The sequence below is a fragment of the Xenopus laevis genome, chromosome 1S (assembly GCF_017654675.1).
Source record: "Xenopus laevis strain J_2021 chromosome 1S, Xenopus_laevis_v10.1, whole genome shotgun sequence".
NCBI lineage: Eukaryota > Metazoa > Chordata > Amphibia > Anura > Pipidae > Xenopus > Xenopus laevis.
Genome location: NC_054372.1, coordinates 95,117,674 through 95,137,425, shown reverse-complemented (window position 1 = coordinate 95,137,425; position 19,752 = coordinate 95,117,674). Strand labels below are relative to the sequence as shown.

General features: G+C 38.1%; 1 protein-coding gene across 2 annotated transcripts in view; it reads right to left on the bottom strand.

The window, feature by feature from the left end:
• tpm4.S (tropomyosin 4 S homeolog) overlaps positions 1 to 9,019 on the bottom strand; it is a 71,209-nt gene extending 62,190 nt beyond the window's left edge. Inside the window, exon 1 of one of the 2 annotated variants that reach the window (XM_041572926.1) lies at positions 8,816 to 9,019. In XM_041572926.1, coding sequence (XP_041428860.1) covers positions 8,816 to 8,929 — 114 coding nt within the window. In that variant the 5' untranslated portion in view covers positions 8,930 to 9,019. The remainder of the gene's footprint in view (positions 1 to 8,815) is intronic. The other variant, XM_041572921.1, reaches the window with a different exon arrangement.
• Positions 9,020 to 19,752: the final 10,733 nt, after the last annotated feature.

Here is a 19,752-nt window from a genome sequence, read left to right as displayed (position 1 = left end):
GTATTGATACAGATGCGTTCCTTTATTCTAACACATTGTTCATATAGCAAAAGTTTCAGTTCTTATTGGGACCTTTCTGAAATTCTTGGGAAAGGTCCCAGTAGGGGCCCGGAATGTCAGTTATATGTACAATGTGTTAAAATAATGGAACACATTATACAGAGAATGCAGTCCTTGGACTAAATATATACTAGAGAGAGTGTGAGAGAGTGTGAGAGAGATAGAGTGTGTGTGTGTGTTATATATTTTTAACTATAATATTTTAATTATTATCTCTAGTGCAAGTGGACAATTTGCCTGTCTGCTGTACATCTCAATTCAAAACATTTAATATGATGTGCAGCAGAGGTTCCAGAACTGTGGGCTGGTTCTCTTATGGGGCTGAAAGTAGTGGTGCAGATTGAATGTCTGTAAAAGGGAGCTTGAACCCAAGAAATCTGAAATTACAGTGAAACAAAAACAAAAAAAACAAACCTATGAATTTATTTCTTTAGTTCCCTTACTATATGAATATGATCATTGATGGAGCCTCAGGGCTTTTTCATTTTTAAATATGTATCAAATGTAGCTCTTTTAAACAAAAGCGCCACTGGGGGCTAAGAAAATAATCCTACCAAATTCTTACCAGGTTTTCTTACTTCCTACAGAGCTGGAAAGGGGAATATGTGCTGAGGTTTGCTGTGCTCGATCTATTTGCATCATAAAAATAAAGCAGGCACCAAATTACAAGGAAGAAGACTATCCTGCCCAAAACCACACTATAATTATATATATCTAATTATAGATAGCTTTTCATGTTTTAACCCATTTCCATTTAAAAATCTATCTTTTACAATATTTACACTTGTAAGATAAGGTTTTCTTATGCTAAGCATAATGCTGTTTTGTTTTTAGAAAGAGCAGCTGGTAAAGCATTTTAACCCCTTTGCAAATGCCCAAACTAATCTAGTGCATATTAAAATGAAGAAATGATCTCATGTTGTACTGCCTCTAAATCTGTCCTATACTGTGATACTATGCCCTTAGCTCTTTATAACGTGCTTGCTTAATGTCTTGTATTGTTTACCCAATCATTTGGTGCAAAATTAGCCATGTGACTTAACTTGTTAGATATTCTCTTTTACAGATGCCCAGAAACCACACAGCTGTTGTGCAATCCAAATATATGAGTAGAGTTCTTTTATTAAGGTGGTATCATTTTGGGGTGTGGGTGGGGAAAACACAGTGACCCTGTATTTCAGCCAAGTTTTAAAGTTCTGTGCAATTCAGAACCAAGGAGATGTAATTACAGATGGTTAAAAGGCCAATTACAGTGATGGTTAAAAGGCCACTTATAAGGCATTTAAACCTGTGAGATTTCTGGCATCAGATTAGTTATATCCCTGTGAAATGGAGAAAGTACCACTACTGGTAAATTAAATATGTTTAAAATATAACCGACATCTAAAAAGTTACTACAGACTACCAGAAAGATATTTCATGCCTCCAATACTCTTAACTGAGCAGAAACTATTTCCCTATTCTCTTTATCCCTGCAAGTTTCAGTTGAAGATTTTTCTTGCTTTGCCAATTTTAGGGCATGATGGAGAGGTGGCAAGACAAAGTGTTGTAGTTAAATCATAACACTCCTACACTGGTGTATTAATTGTTACTCATTTAATCAAAGATGCCCAATCTGTGGCCCTCTGGCTATTATTTAAAGGAAAACTATACCCCCAAAATGAACACTTAAGCAACAGATAGTTCATATCATATTAAGTGGCATATTAAAGAATCTTACCAAACTGGAATATATATTTAAGTAAATATTGCCCTTTTACATCTCTTGCCTTGAGCCACCATTTTCGTGATGGTCTGTGTGCTGCCTCAGAGATCACCTGACCAGAAATACTTCAACTCTAACTGTAACAGGAAGAAGTATGGAAGCAAAAGACACAACTCTGTCTGTTAATTGGCTCATGTGACCTAACGTATGGTTTGTTGGTATGTTTGTGAGTACAGTGAATCCTATGATCCCAGGGGGCGGCCCTTATTTTTTAAAATGGCAATTTTCTATTTATGATTACCCAATGGCACATACTACTAGAAAAGTATATTATTATGAAAATGGTTTATTTACATGAAGCAGGATTTTACATATGAGCTGTTTTATGCAATATCTTGCATTGTTTGGGGGATATAGTTTTCCTTTAAGGGGCAGCATACTTTCTGGTTTAACATGAGCGCAATGAATAGGGCTGCGCTGAACACATTATTTGCCTGTTTTATGAAAAAATCTTTGTTTTTTTTTTATTTCATGAGATAAACTGGACAAACAGGGGAACTAGATTACCAGTACTCAACAGCCTCCCTTATTCTTCTGTTGTGACTAATGACTATGGTATAGGCATAATAGGCAAATGTTTAGGTAAGCTTGAGGGTTCATTGACATCTGGGCCCACTCTGTGTTTTCTGGCATACCTGTGGGCCAGACTAACACTGTTGAAATTACTTCTGGCATCTGCCAAGGTAGCCACCAAAGCTCTTACAGATAAGGAATTCTGAGTGGAGTTCTGACCAAACTGGCAGCAACAATACAGTATTGTATCAGACTATGTGAGACATCATAGTAGAAGTATGTGCAGCTGCATATGATATCCAACCCAAGCAGTAAATCATGCTTTACTCGGATTGAATAATGCAGTGTATCAGGCCTGAGCTGAATTCCAGTTACATTTATGTTTAATCCCATATTTCTATTTGTATTCCGTGTTTGTCAGCTTCAAATTGCTTGTTGGCAGCTGCTAAACTGTGGACACTATGGGGATACTGAGAAACCTATGTTCATTTTTAATGAGGATGGCAGAGGGTGATGCAATAATAAAATATAAACATGTTATAGCTCAGAGAACAGCTAGCATTCTAACGGTCAGTGCTTATAGAAAATGTATTTGGATATGCTGGTACAAACATTCCATTTAGATTCCATTGCGCAAGTGACACACAGGCCAGTGCAACAAAAAAACATTTTGATGGTGTAATATCAATACGCAAACTCCTGTTTTATTAAGCAATTCCTGAAGTTTGGGCTGATCGTATTTAAGACATTTTAGCACTTGGCGTGTAACCAACTTCCAGCTCCCGTCCAGACATTATAGCCAAATAAGGAAGAGAATTTCTGTTTCCTTGTCAGATACTTACAAACTACAGAAATTTATAGCTCATTCATTAACTGTTATGCTACCAGAGGAGAGATAAAATGCAAAACCTGGAGCAGCAGAGAGCATAATGTGGTAAAGTAATACATACTGTTATAGTTATGGAAGCATTATATTTATTCCAGTTGTAATGTTTATTCTTTAGGCAAGTAGTTTGGACAATTCTGGACAAATCGTAGGTGAATGTAAATATTACTGTAAAGCTTGGATTCTGGTCCTTATGCTCCAAGCTCATCCAGCACCAGTACTAGGTAGAGTCCAAAAGGGTGAGCCACATGCTCCCTCCCATTGAGGGAGAACTAAACCCTAAAAATGAAATGCCATATTTTATACACAGAACTTATTGAACCAGATTAAAGGTTCAGCATCTCTACAGTAGTAATGGTCCAAGCCTTTAAAGTTGTCAGAGGAGTTTCCCATCTTGGATTTTGTTAGAAGTGTCTGCGACATGCACATGCTCAGTGGGCTGTGAGCAGCTGTTGAAAAACTCAGCTAAATGGTTGTCGCTAATCATCAAACAGAAAATAAGGTTTGTCTATCATATAAAAGCAGATGCTACAAGGCTGATTATTAGTTCTAATGCAAATTGTGTTGGTTTCTGAGCTGCCATGTACCAATAATCTGAATTATTTACTAATCAGCCTTATATTGTGACATTTATTTAATAAATATTCGGTATATTGCGACTCAGTCCCTAATCTTAGTAACTGACAGCAGCACTGAGCATGTGCAGTGAATGAGCAGAAAAGAAGATGGGTCATGGAGGTCTCGGACTGATACAAAAGCCCAAATCATAATGTACAACATTTCTGCCCTACTTCTTTAGTTACTTTAAGCTTTAGTTCTTGTTTAAACACTATGGATAGAAATGTATCACGCTACCCCTGGACCAACTGGGCATAGGTGACAGACTAGGGACTTTCAAAATGTTAGAAGAGATTAGCCCATTGCGATCCCTACATTATATTCACTAAAAAAAGTGATTAGCATTTTATGCCAGAATGTGTCTTATGCAGTATAACATATTTTAATAGGCCATTAAAGGGTCTACCAGTTGGCTATAGAAAAACCTCAGGTCAGTTTACCAGACTGTGATTTATATAATGCTGCCTCATGCATTCTCTAGGAGTGCAGACTATACGGTAATCTAATTGCATGCTTTCATTTTTAATGCACACAGCTGTACACGCAGAAGAGTTGCTCTGGCAGTGATGGGTGCCCATTACAACTGAAGTTTTAAGCCTCTTTCCGCTACAGAAGGCATGCATGCATACACACAAAACACAATATTAAGCAGATCGGAATTCCAGTCTGTTGAGCTCAATGGAAATGTCAGTGATTCCCAAGGCTCCAAGCCTCAGTATCCAAATGTTTATCACATGAGGGTTCATGACGTCCAACAAAGCAGTGGGAGTTCTGCCTCTGATGTGTTTAAAGCCATTGAGTTGGATGGCAGGATTACTTTATTTCCTGTTAACGTTTTTTTTAAAGTGGAACTGATTTGTTGGATCCTCCTCTCTTTCAGCTTTTGGGTTATTCTAATGTTGTTGATGGGATCTCAAGCTGTACCTTGCCATGTTACTGTTCTACTGTACAAATATGGGAACTGTTATCCGGAAACCCATTATCCAGAAAGCTCCAAATTACAGGAATGTCATCCCCCATGGACTTAATCTTAATTAATTAAAATGTTTAAAACACATTCTCTTTTTGTCTGTAATAATAAAATAGTACCTTGCACTTGATCCCAATTAAGATGTAATTCTTATTCGAGGCTAAACAAGCCTCTTGGGTTTATTTAAAGTTGAAATTATTTCCATTAAAGGAAAACTATACCCCAAAAAGAATACTTAAGCATCAGTTTATATCATATTAAGTGACATATTAAAGAATCTAACCAAACTGGTATATACACTTAAGTAAATATTGCCCTTTTACATCTCTTGCCTTGAACCACCATTTCGTGATAGTCTCTGTGCTGCCTCAGAGATCACCTGACCAGAAATACTACAACTCTAACTGTAACAGGAAGAAGTGTGGAAGCAAAAGGCTTCATGTGACCTAACAAGTATAGCTTGTTTGGCATGTTTGTGTACACAGTGAATTGTATGATCCCAGGGGGCTGCCCTTATTTTTTAAAATGGCAATTTTCTATTTATGATTACCCAATGGCACATACTACTAGAAAAGTATATTATTAGTAGTATTTATTTACATGAAGCAAGGTTTTACATATGAGCTGCTTTATGCAGTATCTTTTTATAGAGACCTACATTGTTTGGGGGATATAGTTTTCCTTTAATTTGAAAACCCAAGGTCCCATACCTGTATTACAAGTTACTCTTCTGTTACTGCTTTGCAAATATTCCTACCTAACAGCTGCCATGTACTTCTGATGTCATCTTGGGAAATGTGTTTTACAACAGTGATTGTTATTGTGCACAATGCAAATTGTGAACGAAATCCATATCAAACTTAAAAAGAAACAATGGTGAATTTCATAGAGCTTATTTACCAATGACTTACTCTAGCACTATCAGTGTCAGACTGGCCCAACTGGATCCCAGATGTCAGTGGACCCTTTCACTTGTAACCAAGTTTCATGGTCATTCCAGTGGCGGAACTACCGGGGGAGCAGGGGGTGCAATTGGGCCAGGGTCCGCACCCCCTCAGGGCCCCCCGGCAGCTCGCACACTGCAGATTTTTGGCCGCATCGGCCAAATCTCGGTTACGTTACTGGGTCATTCCCTATTTCTTTATGGGGAAAAAAGAGACAATATTGGAAGAATACAGTATAGTAAGTAAATATAAAAGACTAGGAGAATAAAGAGGTTGAGTGAGGAGAGGGGGAATAATAGTTTGGAAAGTGGGCCCACAGTCTAAAGTTTGCCGATGGGCCCCATGCATCCCAGTTCAAAACTGAGCACTATGTATGCGAATGGGTACAAACCTGCACCCATCAGCATTCAATAAACTTTGCACTTATGCACTTATGCTGTACTGCAACTCCCAAACACTGGGATTTTTACTGTAGTTCATCATCAGCAGGTGGCCTGCAAGACTTCCCATTTAATAGCACTCTCACATATGGGCCATTACTCTTGCTTACCCATGCAGCACCTTTTTCTTTGACTGTACTCACTATACTGTACTAACCTTCCAAACACAGCAAGTTGTGTCTCACCTGTGGCACAGTAAGTACAATAAAACTTTAAGTACAATGCAGACAGGGATATTCTAAGATACTTTGCAACTGGGCATCATTTTTTATTTTGTCTTTAATTTGTTTAGCTTTTTGTTTTTGTCGATACTTAATTGAAAGATTTGAATTTAAAAAAGAGTAGGGTCTTGATAGGAACATAAGTAATAAACAGGAATAATAAAAAAACTGTAGCCTCTCATACCAATTGTTTTTTTGGCTGCAGGGGACAGTGAGCACATTGAAAGCCAAAAGTTGGGCATCCCCAAGTGATTGTATTTACTTACCTGAAAACCTGGGCCAGTCCTCAGCAGAAAACTGCACTGGCCTGGGGTTATTCCAGCGGGCACCACAAAGCGATTGTCTTCCTGTTTCTTTCTTCTCGCGGCTGCACGTGCGCAGTAGAGGGAAAAGCCGCAGTTTAATGAAAAAGCAGGCTATTTCATTCTACTGCACATGCGTCTGCCCCGGGAACATTGAAGAAAAGAGAAGCAGGAAGACAATCGCTCCATGGTTCTCACTGGACTAACCCCGGGTTGGTGCAGTTTTCTCCTTATGCGTGCACTGACCCAGGGTGTCAAGTAAGTAGATACAATCACGTGGAGGTGCCTAACTTTTGGCACCCCCACATAAAAATGCCTTTCCTTCTCCTTCAATACAAGCATCTTATTGGACTCTATAGGTTAATGTTTTTAAGCAAACATTGTGCCATTAAAAATGGTGGACAGTGTCCTATTTTTGTGCTCTTTGTCAGTGATTATAATGACTTACCTGCTACCCCAGGATGGTGCGAATTATTGCTAACAGGAACACAGGCCTGGGGTACTTTTGAGTGAGCACCATGGCACAATCTTTTCCTGTTACTTCCCTCTTTTTGATGGGTGCACATGTACAGTAGAAAAAAGCTGGATTTTTCACTGTACTGCACATGTGTTGACCCGGGGCAAGAAAAGAAACAAAGAAGAAGATCACAACATGGTGCTCGCTCAGAAGTACCCTGAGCCACTACAGTATTACCTATTAAGGCTAGTGCCAGACCTGCGCTCTGGTATTAAAAATATACCAGTCTATGGTACAGATAAAAGGCTGTGGATGTGGGCCCAATGGATACAATTTTGCACCCCTTAGTACTCTAGCACTTGAGCCTTTAGAATTGATAAATGAGCCCTACCTACCTACTTACTTTACTGTGGATTTGAAGCTCAACATAGAAGAATGACAAACACTTACATGAGACAGTTCAGCTTCTGAAAAAATATAAGTGTTGTTGTGCAGCATAAGTGCAAATGCACATCAGTGCTGTAAACCACAGCAGCCAATCAGTTATTTGCTTTCTTCATTTGAATCGCCAATCAAAAGTTCCTATGACTATCGTCCTGGTGCCAAATTGCTCGACTCGTCTTAATTGAAAACTTGCATTCTTAGAAATGTATTTTAAACAGTTTTTTATTTTTTCATTATCATACCCTTTAAGTATTAGGCCACAAATGATTTCATGTCATAAGAACTGCTGCATCTGACAGACTCACTAAACTATTTGTGCTCCTTTGATTTTAAGACCATTTGCACTGATGGAATGACACTGCTTTGGAAAATATTATGTAAGGATCTTCTAACCTAAAATATTTTGGAGAAAGCCATGGTCTAATAAGTTTGGGAACCCTGCTGTACACAGCACAAAAGGGAACATTTAAGATGGATTGGGAGTGTTGGTGAGAAGATCATCATTGGAGTTTAAGTAGAGGTTTCTCAACGGAACTTATAAAAACATTAAGATAATGTTAATAAAATAACTTGTAGTATAACTTTAATATACTGTCATTACTTAATATGAGCTCAGTGGTATTTTAATACAACTTACATTTGATTAGAATTTTTTTTTTTTTTTTTTTTTTTTTTGTGGGTCAGCATATAAACCTAGAATTTTAACAGTTATCTGACTGCTAGGTCTAAATTACTCTAGCAACAGTTTTGAAGTCCAAATGGAAATAGAATAGAAAGGGGCCTTATGCAGAAGAAGAATAAAATTAAAGCATGCACTATATTTTCTGATTGCCATGGTCAGTTACCACCTGGCAACTTGATAACTTGATAATTTTATTAATTCAAAAAGCATAAAAAAGACCAACTGAAAAGGTATGTTACAGATGGAATAGGTCCATCAATAACATACTAAAAGTTCATCACCATTGATTTCAGCCTATAAAAATCAAATTTAAAAATCTATTAATGAAAAACTAAAAGTAAAAAAGTAAAGTAATAAAATAAGCTGTTTCAAATGAGTTTGACAAAGTGTAGCCATGAATGAACCAAAATAAAAGATGCTTTTAGGAGCAACAGCAGTAACAGAAAGTGTAGGCTGGTAGGGTTCTTATCTCTTGACAGATTTTTCTAGACAGTGCTGACTGCTGAAAGATACCTGTTTGAACTTGTCCTCCGCTGCCTTCTTATCTGCTTCAGCTTGCTCTGCCCTATCTATGGCATTCTCCTTATCCAGCTTAAGCATCTGCATCTTCTTCTTAATTGCTTCCATCTTGACTTTAGTTCAGGAGCCCTTTTGCAGCGAGGATGGAAGCAAGACTTTTACCAGGAGAAGCTTCCCTGAAGTGTGCAGAGAGCAACTAGATGTGGTTAAGCTTCAGGCTGCTTTAAACTCACAAAGAACATCATTGGATGCCACAGTCCCCTGAGACACCACAAGGCTTTCTCTTACATCTTTTCCAAGGAGAGACTTGGCCAGCTTTCAACTCTGGAATCTGCAGGCTGTACCCAATCACCTTATTTGGGCTTGATTTTGCTGTAAAGGAATAAATAAAAGATTTGGCTTCCATTTTCAACCTTCTGACAGCAGCAAAAGTGTTGACAATTGAATGCATGCCATAGATAAAGCTTATTAGCACATCACAGTGTATTTGTTCGCCATAATCTGCTGCCATTTAAAATGGATGTGAAGCCCCTCGGCCAAGAGACATGAACAAAAATCTAATTGTAGCAGCATTACCCTGATTTTTAGGCAATCCACAGCTAGCACAGAATGCAGACTGGCTGCCAATGAAGCCTTCATCTCTCTATAAAGCATTGGGACATAACGTAGGAAGAATAAGAATACATTCACTCTGTTCAGCAGCTAATAGCTTGTATACATTATATATAGTATATAGTATATGTATATACGTGTGTATGTATACAATATATATTCGTGCAGTATATTTATTTTTTGGAGGGGAAGAAAAGGTTGTATTAAAAGCAAGATAAAGATTTAAATGTTATTTTTCAACTAATTACAGAATAACAGTATTTTCACAGAATAACAGTATTTTCAAAAAAAAACCAAGTTACCAGTAAATGTTATATATGTTTATGCATAATAGACCAGGCAAGGTGTAACGCATTGCATTCCATACATGCAAACACCCATATGTAATAAAACACACAAAGTTTGCCCAAGTGCAGGTGACCAGACATTGCTATCTGCTAATTAGTTGCTATGGGTTATTGTACCAGGGGAAAACTTTTATTATATTACCTCCATACATTTTAATTCAGGGGTGTAACTGTGGGGACCTGGGCCCCCCTGAACAAATGGAGACTCCATAATTTCACATGCCCCCTTGTGGGCCCCCCTGTTCCCCCAGGCCCCTTAATATTGTGGGCTCTGGCACCTCTGTAGTTATGCCATTTGGGTAACATTACAAATACAGACCCACATTTGAACAGTTTGAAGGAATTTACTTTCTAAGCTAACAAGGAATGCACTGCCAAAAATGCTAATATTTTACATTTCAGAGACACCATTCCTTTTAAAATATGCACTTGCAACATTATATTTTAGTATTTTAAAGCCAAACAAGGCATTGCTCGGTAACTGGATGGGAGTTGCCTGATATATCTAAAGTAACCAGAGTCATACAGTATGTAGCTTTTACCCCATAATTCTAGTACTAATGTCCACAAGTGGGAGATGCACACACTCACAGTTAATTTAACTCAATTTGCACACTTCTGCATGAACTTTGACACTTATTGGACTCAATTGTGCTGGCGATTTTTATAAGTTTGGATGGCATCAGTTTGCTGTAAAAAAAAAATACATTATATGCAAGTTTTCTACTTCAGTAACACAGGGTATTGTATGCAAAAATCATAGCAGGAGATGGAAGGAACGCAGCAGCACAGTGCACAACTATATGGAACTGCAAGAAGAGACTTTGGATGCAAGTACCTTTAAAATAGTAATTCTCCTTTTAAATTAACTGCAATCTTCATTTTTTATGGTATTTCCATTATTTCGATTTTTGTTTAGCAGCTCTCCTGTCTGATATTTCAGCAGCTATCTGGTTGCTATGGTCTTATTTACTCTAGAAACAAGGCAGTTTGAATGAAAATGGTAATATGAACAGGAGAGGGCCTGCATAGAAAAATAAGTAATAAAAATAACAATATCCATTAAATTGAAGCCTCACAGAGCAACAGTTTTTGGCTACTGGGTTCAGTGACTCCCATTTGAAAGCTGAAAAGAGACAGAAAAGAAACGCAAAAACTAAAGACTAAAAAAAAAAAAAAAAGAAAATCTATGGTAAAGTTGCTAGGAATAGGACATTCCATAACTTAGTTAATGTTAACTTATAGGTGAACCACCCCTTTAATGGATGTCACACTTTGCATACCATGAACTGTATTTGGAGTTAGTAAATGTCCCCTTATGTCTTCTTGTTCAGAAATTATTTTTCAAGCAGGAGATTTTCTTGCATGAGGGGATCCTGTGTTTTTGGGCCTCCTATCCCTGAAGGATTAAGGGTACTTGTCAGGTTGGAAGACCCTCCATAATTTCCCATACGTCATGTGTCACCCATGACCCCCTCCTCCTACGATTCCCTCCTTGTAGGAATCCTGTTCCTTTGAGCCCCCTCACAGTCATGGGGCCTGCTCCCTCTGCAGCCATGCCACTGATTTAAACTTTAGATATAGACCCACATTTGAACAGCTTGAAGAAATATTTGGTTTAACTATTTTGTAAGGGAAAAGGAATGCACTGTCAAAAATGTAAATATCTTATATTTCAGGGACACGGTTTCCTGCAATATTATATTTCACATTTTTAAAACCAAACAAGACATTGCTAGGTAACTGGAAGGGAGTACCTGCTTTGTTCCAGGTTGTTCACTAAGAATATGTCAGACAGTATCTCCAGGGAAGAATCTAGAAAACCAGTCTGTGTTTAGTCCAAGACAGCACTATTTCTACCTTAGTCAGATTGAGAACAAATGCAGGTTGCAAAGTGCAATTTTGGACACAATCGTCAATTTTTTTAACCACAATAAAGCATTTTCGGCATCATTTTAGAATCATTGTATCGATGACGGGGAGAGGCTCCTGACACACATGTGACTGAATTATCTAAATTTGCACACTATCACTTTTGTTTTGATTAATCTGACTCAATTGCCCTGAAGATCTTATAAGACTGGATGGTGACACTTTGGCGTAAAAATTATATGTGCTGATTATTAAGAAGGAAGCAACTATATGGAAGTTAAAGAAGCAGCTTTGGGTGAAGCACCTTTAATGGATTAAATTTTCTGCACAATGACTGCGGTAAACATTGCACAATACATTAGGTGTATGTCTTCTTGAAAAAAATGATTCATAAGAAAATAAGTAAACTCTTCTTTTGGGGTAGTTAGTAGGTGTCAGGCATAGGCCTTGGAATGCTAACATTCTGATCATATAGAACCCCAGCAATCCTTTATTCTAGTCTATAAAGCCAGTAGGTTGTTCAGGTCACCACTTGCATTTATTCACCAACACACAGGATAGCATAGAGTTCCTAATGTGTATTACCTTGCCAACTGACCTAAGGGGATTTGGGTTCAAATCTGGGTTCCAAGTATGCCTAGTTTATTTATTTCACAAAAATACTGACAGGATGAAGCTATTTTCTCTTGAGAGCATGAACAAACGAAACCTCTGTAAACTGAGTTTCTGAAATATGAGTTAAGTAAATTTCACAGCCTAAAGTCTGGTGGTTTGCCAAATTAGAGTGGAATTATGCCCCATGTGTTTGACCTTCACTGGCAAGTTACAGCATGCAAAATAGTCTGAAAGCTTGCATGCTTATATAGGAAATGAATGCTAACGTGCTAAGCTCATCACAATCTATCAAAGTAAGAGAAACCTTTGGTCATATTGACTGGCATACACTTATACACCCCTACTACATCTGTAAATAAGCAATTGTTATTAATCTCCAACTCATCACCGGTGTAGAAAAGCATTAATATCTAATTATTGACCTTTGCACAACATGCCCTTTCAACGGCTAATCACAACCTATATGACATGGACTGTACTAAGCACAGTCTGTTACAGTAACATAGGTTGTCATTGAAATAGTGTTTAAAGCTTGAGTGTCTGCCAGATAAATACGTTTAAGATATTTCACTTAACGTTCATAGTCATGACATTTGTATCAGGAAAGATTTAGCCACAACTTGACTAAGAAAAGAGGAGGATAATGAAAGGAAGCCAACATCTGGTTAGATATTTAAGTTTCGGATCTCTCAGAAAACTGAAATGGTTTATCATAATTCCACATAATAAATCATGAGACATTGAAAAAAGAAAACCTAGGAATACAAAGTAGTTATAAAATATTGACAACATCTGTTAAGAGACATACCTAATGGATGTCAGAGCAATTTGCATTTCTGAGCAGAAATCCGCTGTATGTGGCTGTACCTGGGCTGAAGCAATGAAGGAATAAAGGACGGCAAGGAAGAAGGCTGAGAAAATACTGCTCTATGGGTAAAAAACATGATAAAATACAGTAATTCTTGCATCTTGCCAACTGTTGTGGTACAGTAAATTGCTTTCCAATATTTCAGTGAGTAATCACTTGCAAACCTTTTTCTAAAGGGGAAACAATGAAAGGTGTTGTTCACATTAAAATTAACTTTAAGTGTGATGTAGAGATTGATATTTTGAGACTGTCTGTAATTGGACTTCAATTTTTTTCTGTATTTTTAAAATTATTTAGTTATTTTTTTCAATGTACTGTTTTATTACAACGCAGATGTGCCAAGTTTAGCAGTGGAAGCCAGCAGAGGTTCTAATGTAATGAAGAAGTTTGTCAATGGTAGTAAGCCTTTTGCCTTTAAGGTTTTCCTTTAAAGAGATCCTGTCATTGGAAAACATGTTTTTTTCAAAACGCATCAGTTAATAGTGCTACTCCAGCAGAATTCTGCACTGAAATCCATTTCTCAAAAGAGCAAACAGATTTTTTTATATTCAATTTTGAAATCTGACATGGTGCTAGACATTTTTCAATTTCCCAGCTGGCCCTGGTCATGTAACTTGTGCCTGCACTTTAGGAGAGAAATGCTTTCTGGCAGGCTGCTGTTTTTCCTTCTCAATGTAACTGAATGTGTCTCAGTGAGACATGGGTTTTTACTATTGAGTGTTGTAGATCTACCAGGCAGCTGTTATCTTGTGTTAGGGAGCTGCTATCTGGTTACCTTCCCATTGTTCTTTTGTTTGGCTGCTGGGGGGAAAAGGGAAGGGGTGATATCACTCCAACTTGCAGTACAGCAGTAAAGAGTGATTGAAGTTTATCAGAGCACAAGTCACTGACTTGGGGCAGCTGGGAAATTGACAATATGTCTAGCCCCATGTCAGATTTCAAAATTGAATATAAAAAAATCAGTTTGCTCTTTTGAGAAATGGATTTCATTTTTCCCATGACAGTATCCCTTTAAGGTTAACAATTATCACAAAGAATTACCTGGCTGCAGAGTCAATGACAGCATCACCCAGAACAGCTCAGGGCATCATCAGTGTCCCTTCCATACCCACAGTTTGCAGTGTGACAGCACTGGGGTTTTCTCTGCTACCTGCATGGCCCAAACTGTGATTAATCAGCTTCTAAATGTTTCCTTAATTTGGCATCAAAAACTTTGAAAATGACAGTATGTACACAGCGCTGCATTTCATCTAGTCTAGTAGGAAATATGCATATCACTTAACAGCAAAAATGGGGGGGGAATGTAATCATTCAATAGACAAATAATTATCTGAAACCTATAGGGATTTAAAGCCATAGGAGCTATTAACATGTAGGGACATGTTCTTATAAAGAGTAATCATGTCCCCTCACAAGTGTATTTTCTCCAGAGAGAACAGCCCCAACCATAACAATATACCCCCATAATTTAAATCTCCCATCCCCCTAACCAGTTTAGTTGCACGTCTCTGCACTCTTTCTAGCAGGTCAGTGTCTTTTTATAGTGGGAGTCATGCCTTTATGCTACAAGTTCTTTAATATGGACTTTGACTTTCTGCTAATATGGGCTTTCCACATGTAAGAATATTGGATATGGACTGTAACGGTTTTTTACAGGAACTGGTAAAAATATGGGAAGTCCCAGAATGTGCCCCAGATTTACTATAAAAAAAATTCTAACAATACCCCAAAGGTTTTTATGATTATCTGACATTCCTCAATTCACTATTCCCTACAACAGGCAGGTGAAAATACAGTTCATCACAGGATCATTCACATGCACCAAGCAGTGTCCAGAATTTTAAAATTGGTGGCATTCAGCTGTTTTAAAGCACAGAGACCTGCTCTTTAAATGGAGTGCAACTTTTGTTAGGCTGCACTTGATTCAAAAAGGGTGGGCAAGAGGAGGAGGGTATGCATCCATCCCACACACCCAACTCACCCTTATCCTGAGCATCATTCAGGCACTCTTAGTACATACGTCCCCCCCCCATGAAGTCACAAATTACCCCTCACATTTTGATTAATTTTTTGGTGCATATGTAAGTGGTCAATAAAATCTTATTTAATGGTTAAATGGTTTATTAGATTAATATGTATTATTACTTATCTGAGTCACTAGATTGCAGTGTAGAACAGGGGTTTCCTTAAAGGAGAATAAAACCCTCAAAATGTTTATATGGTTAAATACCATATTTCACATGCTGAACTTATTGCGCCAGCGTAAAGTTTCAGCTTGTCAATAGCAGCAATGATCCAGGACTTCAAACTTGTCACAGGGGATCACCATCTTGGAAAGTGTCTGCAACACTCACATGCTCAGTGGGCTCTGAGCAGCAATTGAGAAATTAAGCTTAAGGTTGTTGAAAATTATCAAGCAGAAAATATAAGTCATATAAGCTGATGCTACAGGGCAGATTATTAAATTTGAATGCAAATAGTGCTGGTTTCTGAGTTGACATGTAGTTAGGGTTGCCACCTTTTATAATTTTTTTTACCGGCTGCTGGGGGGCGGGGCCTCAAAAGGGAGCGGGTGTGATGTCAAAGGGGGCGGGGCGTGATGTCAAAAGGGCGGGGTCACGCGACGGAGACCCGCGGACGCTCGAAGAGGCAAAGAAAAAGGTAAGTTGCAGGGGATTGGGGGCAGGCCGAGGGCTCCTTTTGATCGTATTACAAATTTACCGGCAGCTACATTGCCGGTAAATTTGTAATACCGGCCCCGGCCTTGGCAGGTATTTTACCGGCTAGGCGGCAACCCTACATGTAGTAATTATCTGTATTAAGTAATAATAAGCCTTATATTGTGAAATTTATATTCTGAATAAAGAATAAGCTCAGCAGAAAAGAAGATGAGGAGATACTGGGGCATATTTGGAGACATAAAAGCCCAAAACATAATGTGCAGCATTTCTAGCCTAATTCTTTAGTTAGGCTTTAGTTCTCCTTTAATTGCAAAGGTTCCCCATTGTCAATCACTGGGAGGGGACTTTTGTGGGAAGGTAATATCAGGAAGAAAGTGTATTTTTCTTTTCATATTTCCTTGGCTGAGGTACCAACCACCCTCTACTCAAGTGATTCTCAACCAGAGGCTTGCAAGCAACATGTTGCTAACCAAGGCTTTTAAAGGGGTGGTTTACCTTTAAGGTAACTTTTATTAGGTTATAGAATGGCCAATTCTAAGCAACTTTTCAATTGGTTTTCATTATTCATTCTGTATAGTTTTATAGTTATTTGCCTTTTTCTTCTGACTCTTTACAGCTTTCAAATGGGCTCCGCTGACTCCCTTCTAAAAAACAAATTCTCTGTAAGGCTATAAATGTATTGTTATTGTTACTTTTTAGTACTCATCTTTCTATTCAGGCCTCTCCTATTCATATTCCAGTCTCTTATTCAAATCAATGCATGGTTGCTAGGGTAATTTGGACCCTAGTTACCAGATTTGTTAAGATGCAAATTGAAGAGCTGCAGAATAAAAAGCCAAATAACTCAAAAACCTTCAATAATAAAAAATGAAAACAAATTGCAAATTGTCTCAGAATATCACTCTCTATGTCATACTAAAAGTTATCTCAAAGGTGAACAACCCCCTTTAATGTTGTTCTCAGTGGAATCAAAACAGGTTTCTTGGATTTATTGGATGCAAGTTTTGTAGACATAATAACTATATGTCCTGCCAACCAGACCCATCTGTAGTCTACTAGTCCACATAGGGGCTACCAATAACCAATTACAGCCAATGTTCCCTCTTGTTTTTTTTCTTGGCTATGTGCCCAAAAAATTGTTGTGCATGCCCTTTCTAAACCTGTGTGTGCACTTTTGAAAAACAGTTTGCGCATGTCAAAAATGATATGTTCTCACACAAAATTCTTTGTGTGCACCACAATTTATTATGTGCATTGGCCTCAAAATTTGAGTCCATGTGCATGAGCACACACAGCTAACATGGAACATTGATTACACCCCTTATTGAGCACCCACTAGTAACCTTTTTCATGCTCGTGTTGATCCCCAAATATTTTATATTTAAATGTGACTCATGGGTAAAAAATGTTGGGAACAACTGATCTACTCCACTAAGAAGTAGAGGGTGGGTAAGTATCCCAGCAGCACATTGTTCTTTGCTAGGGTTAGATTTAATTGAAATAATTTTATTTGAAGTGGTGTTGCCTGTTCCCTTCCAACACTTTTATTTATCAAAGGGTGAACTCTTACTTTTCTGTCCATTAAAAATGCTATACAAGTGACAAGAGCCCTGTAAAATATTCCTCTGGTGAAATATATTATAGACTAGATGATCATGATACCAGTAAACATGAAAAAGGGACTGTGATACACTGCCAACAGCCATAGATCAGATGGCTGGATACATGTTGTGACATTTCTATAAAAGAGTGTAAATCCAATGGATTGAACTTTAGACATGATTGTAGTTTATCATATTTATACAGCTGCTTTATCCGTGACTTGTGAAAGTTTCAGCTATCAGCAGCAATAAAAGCATACCTATCAGATGAAAGAGACAGAATCTTTCAGCGCTGTTCTCAAGGGTCTCACAAAGCAGAGTTAAAGATACTCAGTTTGGATGCTCAGTCTGATTACCACTGGCTGGGACATGTTTAACATGCAGCAACTTAAAAAATGTGGCTCTATGTCGGTATTTAAAGAGTAATATATGATAAAGTCTGCAACATTTATACATGGTTATACAGGGTTGGACTGAGCTCATGGGACCCCACTGGCAAGACCTGCACCCCAGATAGGACAATCAGCTTTTGTGCCACGTCTTTCACGAATGTGCGTGGCACTACGTCTTCCTCAAATGTACCGGCGCTGCGTCTTCTGTGCATGCACGTGGGTTAAGTTTGGAGGTCAGGAAGGCGCCCCCAGGGACTGCTAGGAGGGTCATTCATTTTGCAGTCCTGGTGAGCTTCCAGTGCTCCAGTTCAACCCTGGGGCTGACATAAAATGCATCAGTTTTACAAAGGTTATATGTAATTCATATGAATCCCTGCTGACTGTCAGAAAGGCTAACTGAACTGGTTGAAAGAATGGAGCCTACATGTTATTTAACCTACCAAAAATGTTGACTTTGGAGTGCTCCCACCTTTTTGTGTATGTTGTGTAACCTCAAGATATTTGGGCAGGAACTCAGGATGGGAAATCTGGAGGCTTGGTCTAGCAAATAAATCAATGAACCAACACAGGGTATAGGAGAAGACAGGCTTAAGCAGCCCCTTAATTTGGCTATTACTACCAGCTGGATCATAGTAGGTGCCAGCCAGAGAAAACAGACAGGGTTAAAAGTCATTGCAAAAGTCATTGTAAAAGTCATTCATTCAAACCACAGCACCAAAAGCGTCCTGTGGCTGAACAAAGAGGAGCAGTGTCCAGTTAAGAGCAGGTCCCTGGATATATTCAAGACTTTTTGTATATGTTGCATGCCTAATATGTCTCTGTTAAAGCAATATATAGCAATCTTTTTTCTCATGTCTGTACAGTATACTGTGCTGAGTTTAGTCTACTATGTATGTCATGACACCTAGTGGCCATTCTCTTTTTTCTGACAGTTTGCTATTTTTTCTTTACAAATTAAATTATGGGTATTCGTAGAAAAAAAATAAATCTTCTGTGATGACTACACGATTTGATACCTTTAATTTCTTATGCTATTCAGAACCCACTGTAGACTACTCCAGAAGAACGTGCCTTTACTCAGGGTTCTCTTTTTAGGTGGGATGTCACTTTCAAGTGGTATGAAAGTTGTTTTTATGCTGTTCCACACACAAATTTTCACATACAGCTACTTTCAGCTCACAGGAAATATTGGTGCCAGTGGTTCTTAAATAGGAACAGAATTTATTGCTAAGGCTTGATCTCGCAAGCTAGTCACAATTGATTGTACTCAAAGAAAGCCAGCAGTAATATACACCAATTTTGTATCAATGCCTTCATGTTCTATTTTTTGGTTTTGTGCTCAGCTAAGCTCAGATGTTTTGATGGGGCTGTCTGCCTTGTCACCTAATTCTTCCTAATAATTCCATATATTAGCCATTCGCTGATGGATTCCAACTTCCTATAACACCTTTCTAATGGTGATGGAGACAAATAGTAGTGATACATATAATGATCATGGGTAGACAGGTTGTCAAATATGCAGTTTATTGCAGATTTGTTAACAAAAGTGGTGGGCAAAATCATGTTGACTGAAATGTTTGGCAGCTGGGCAAGAAATCAGATCGCAAAGCAGATATTTTGGCCATTAACTGCATTTGAGGTCTGACAGCCCTACAATTCAGTTTTTTTTTCTTTCAATCAATATAATATATTTGTATATATGCCCCAATCAGATATCTGTTGATCTGGCAATTGATTTGGGTCAATATAAATTGTTAAATTAGCAGCTGGTGTCAGTGTTAGTGTGCATATTAAATGGGTTTAGTATGACATAGAGAATATGCATTTGGTTTTCATTTTTTATTATGGTTTTAGCTTTTTAATCAGCAGCTCTCCAATTTGTAATTTCTGCAACTGGTTGCTAGGGTCAAAATTATCCTAGCAACCATGCATTGATTTAAACG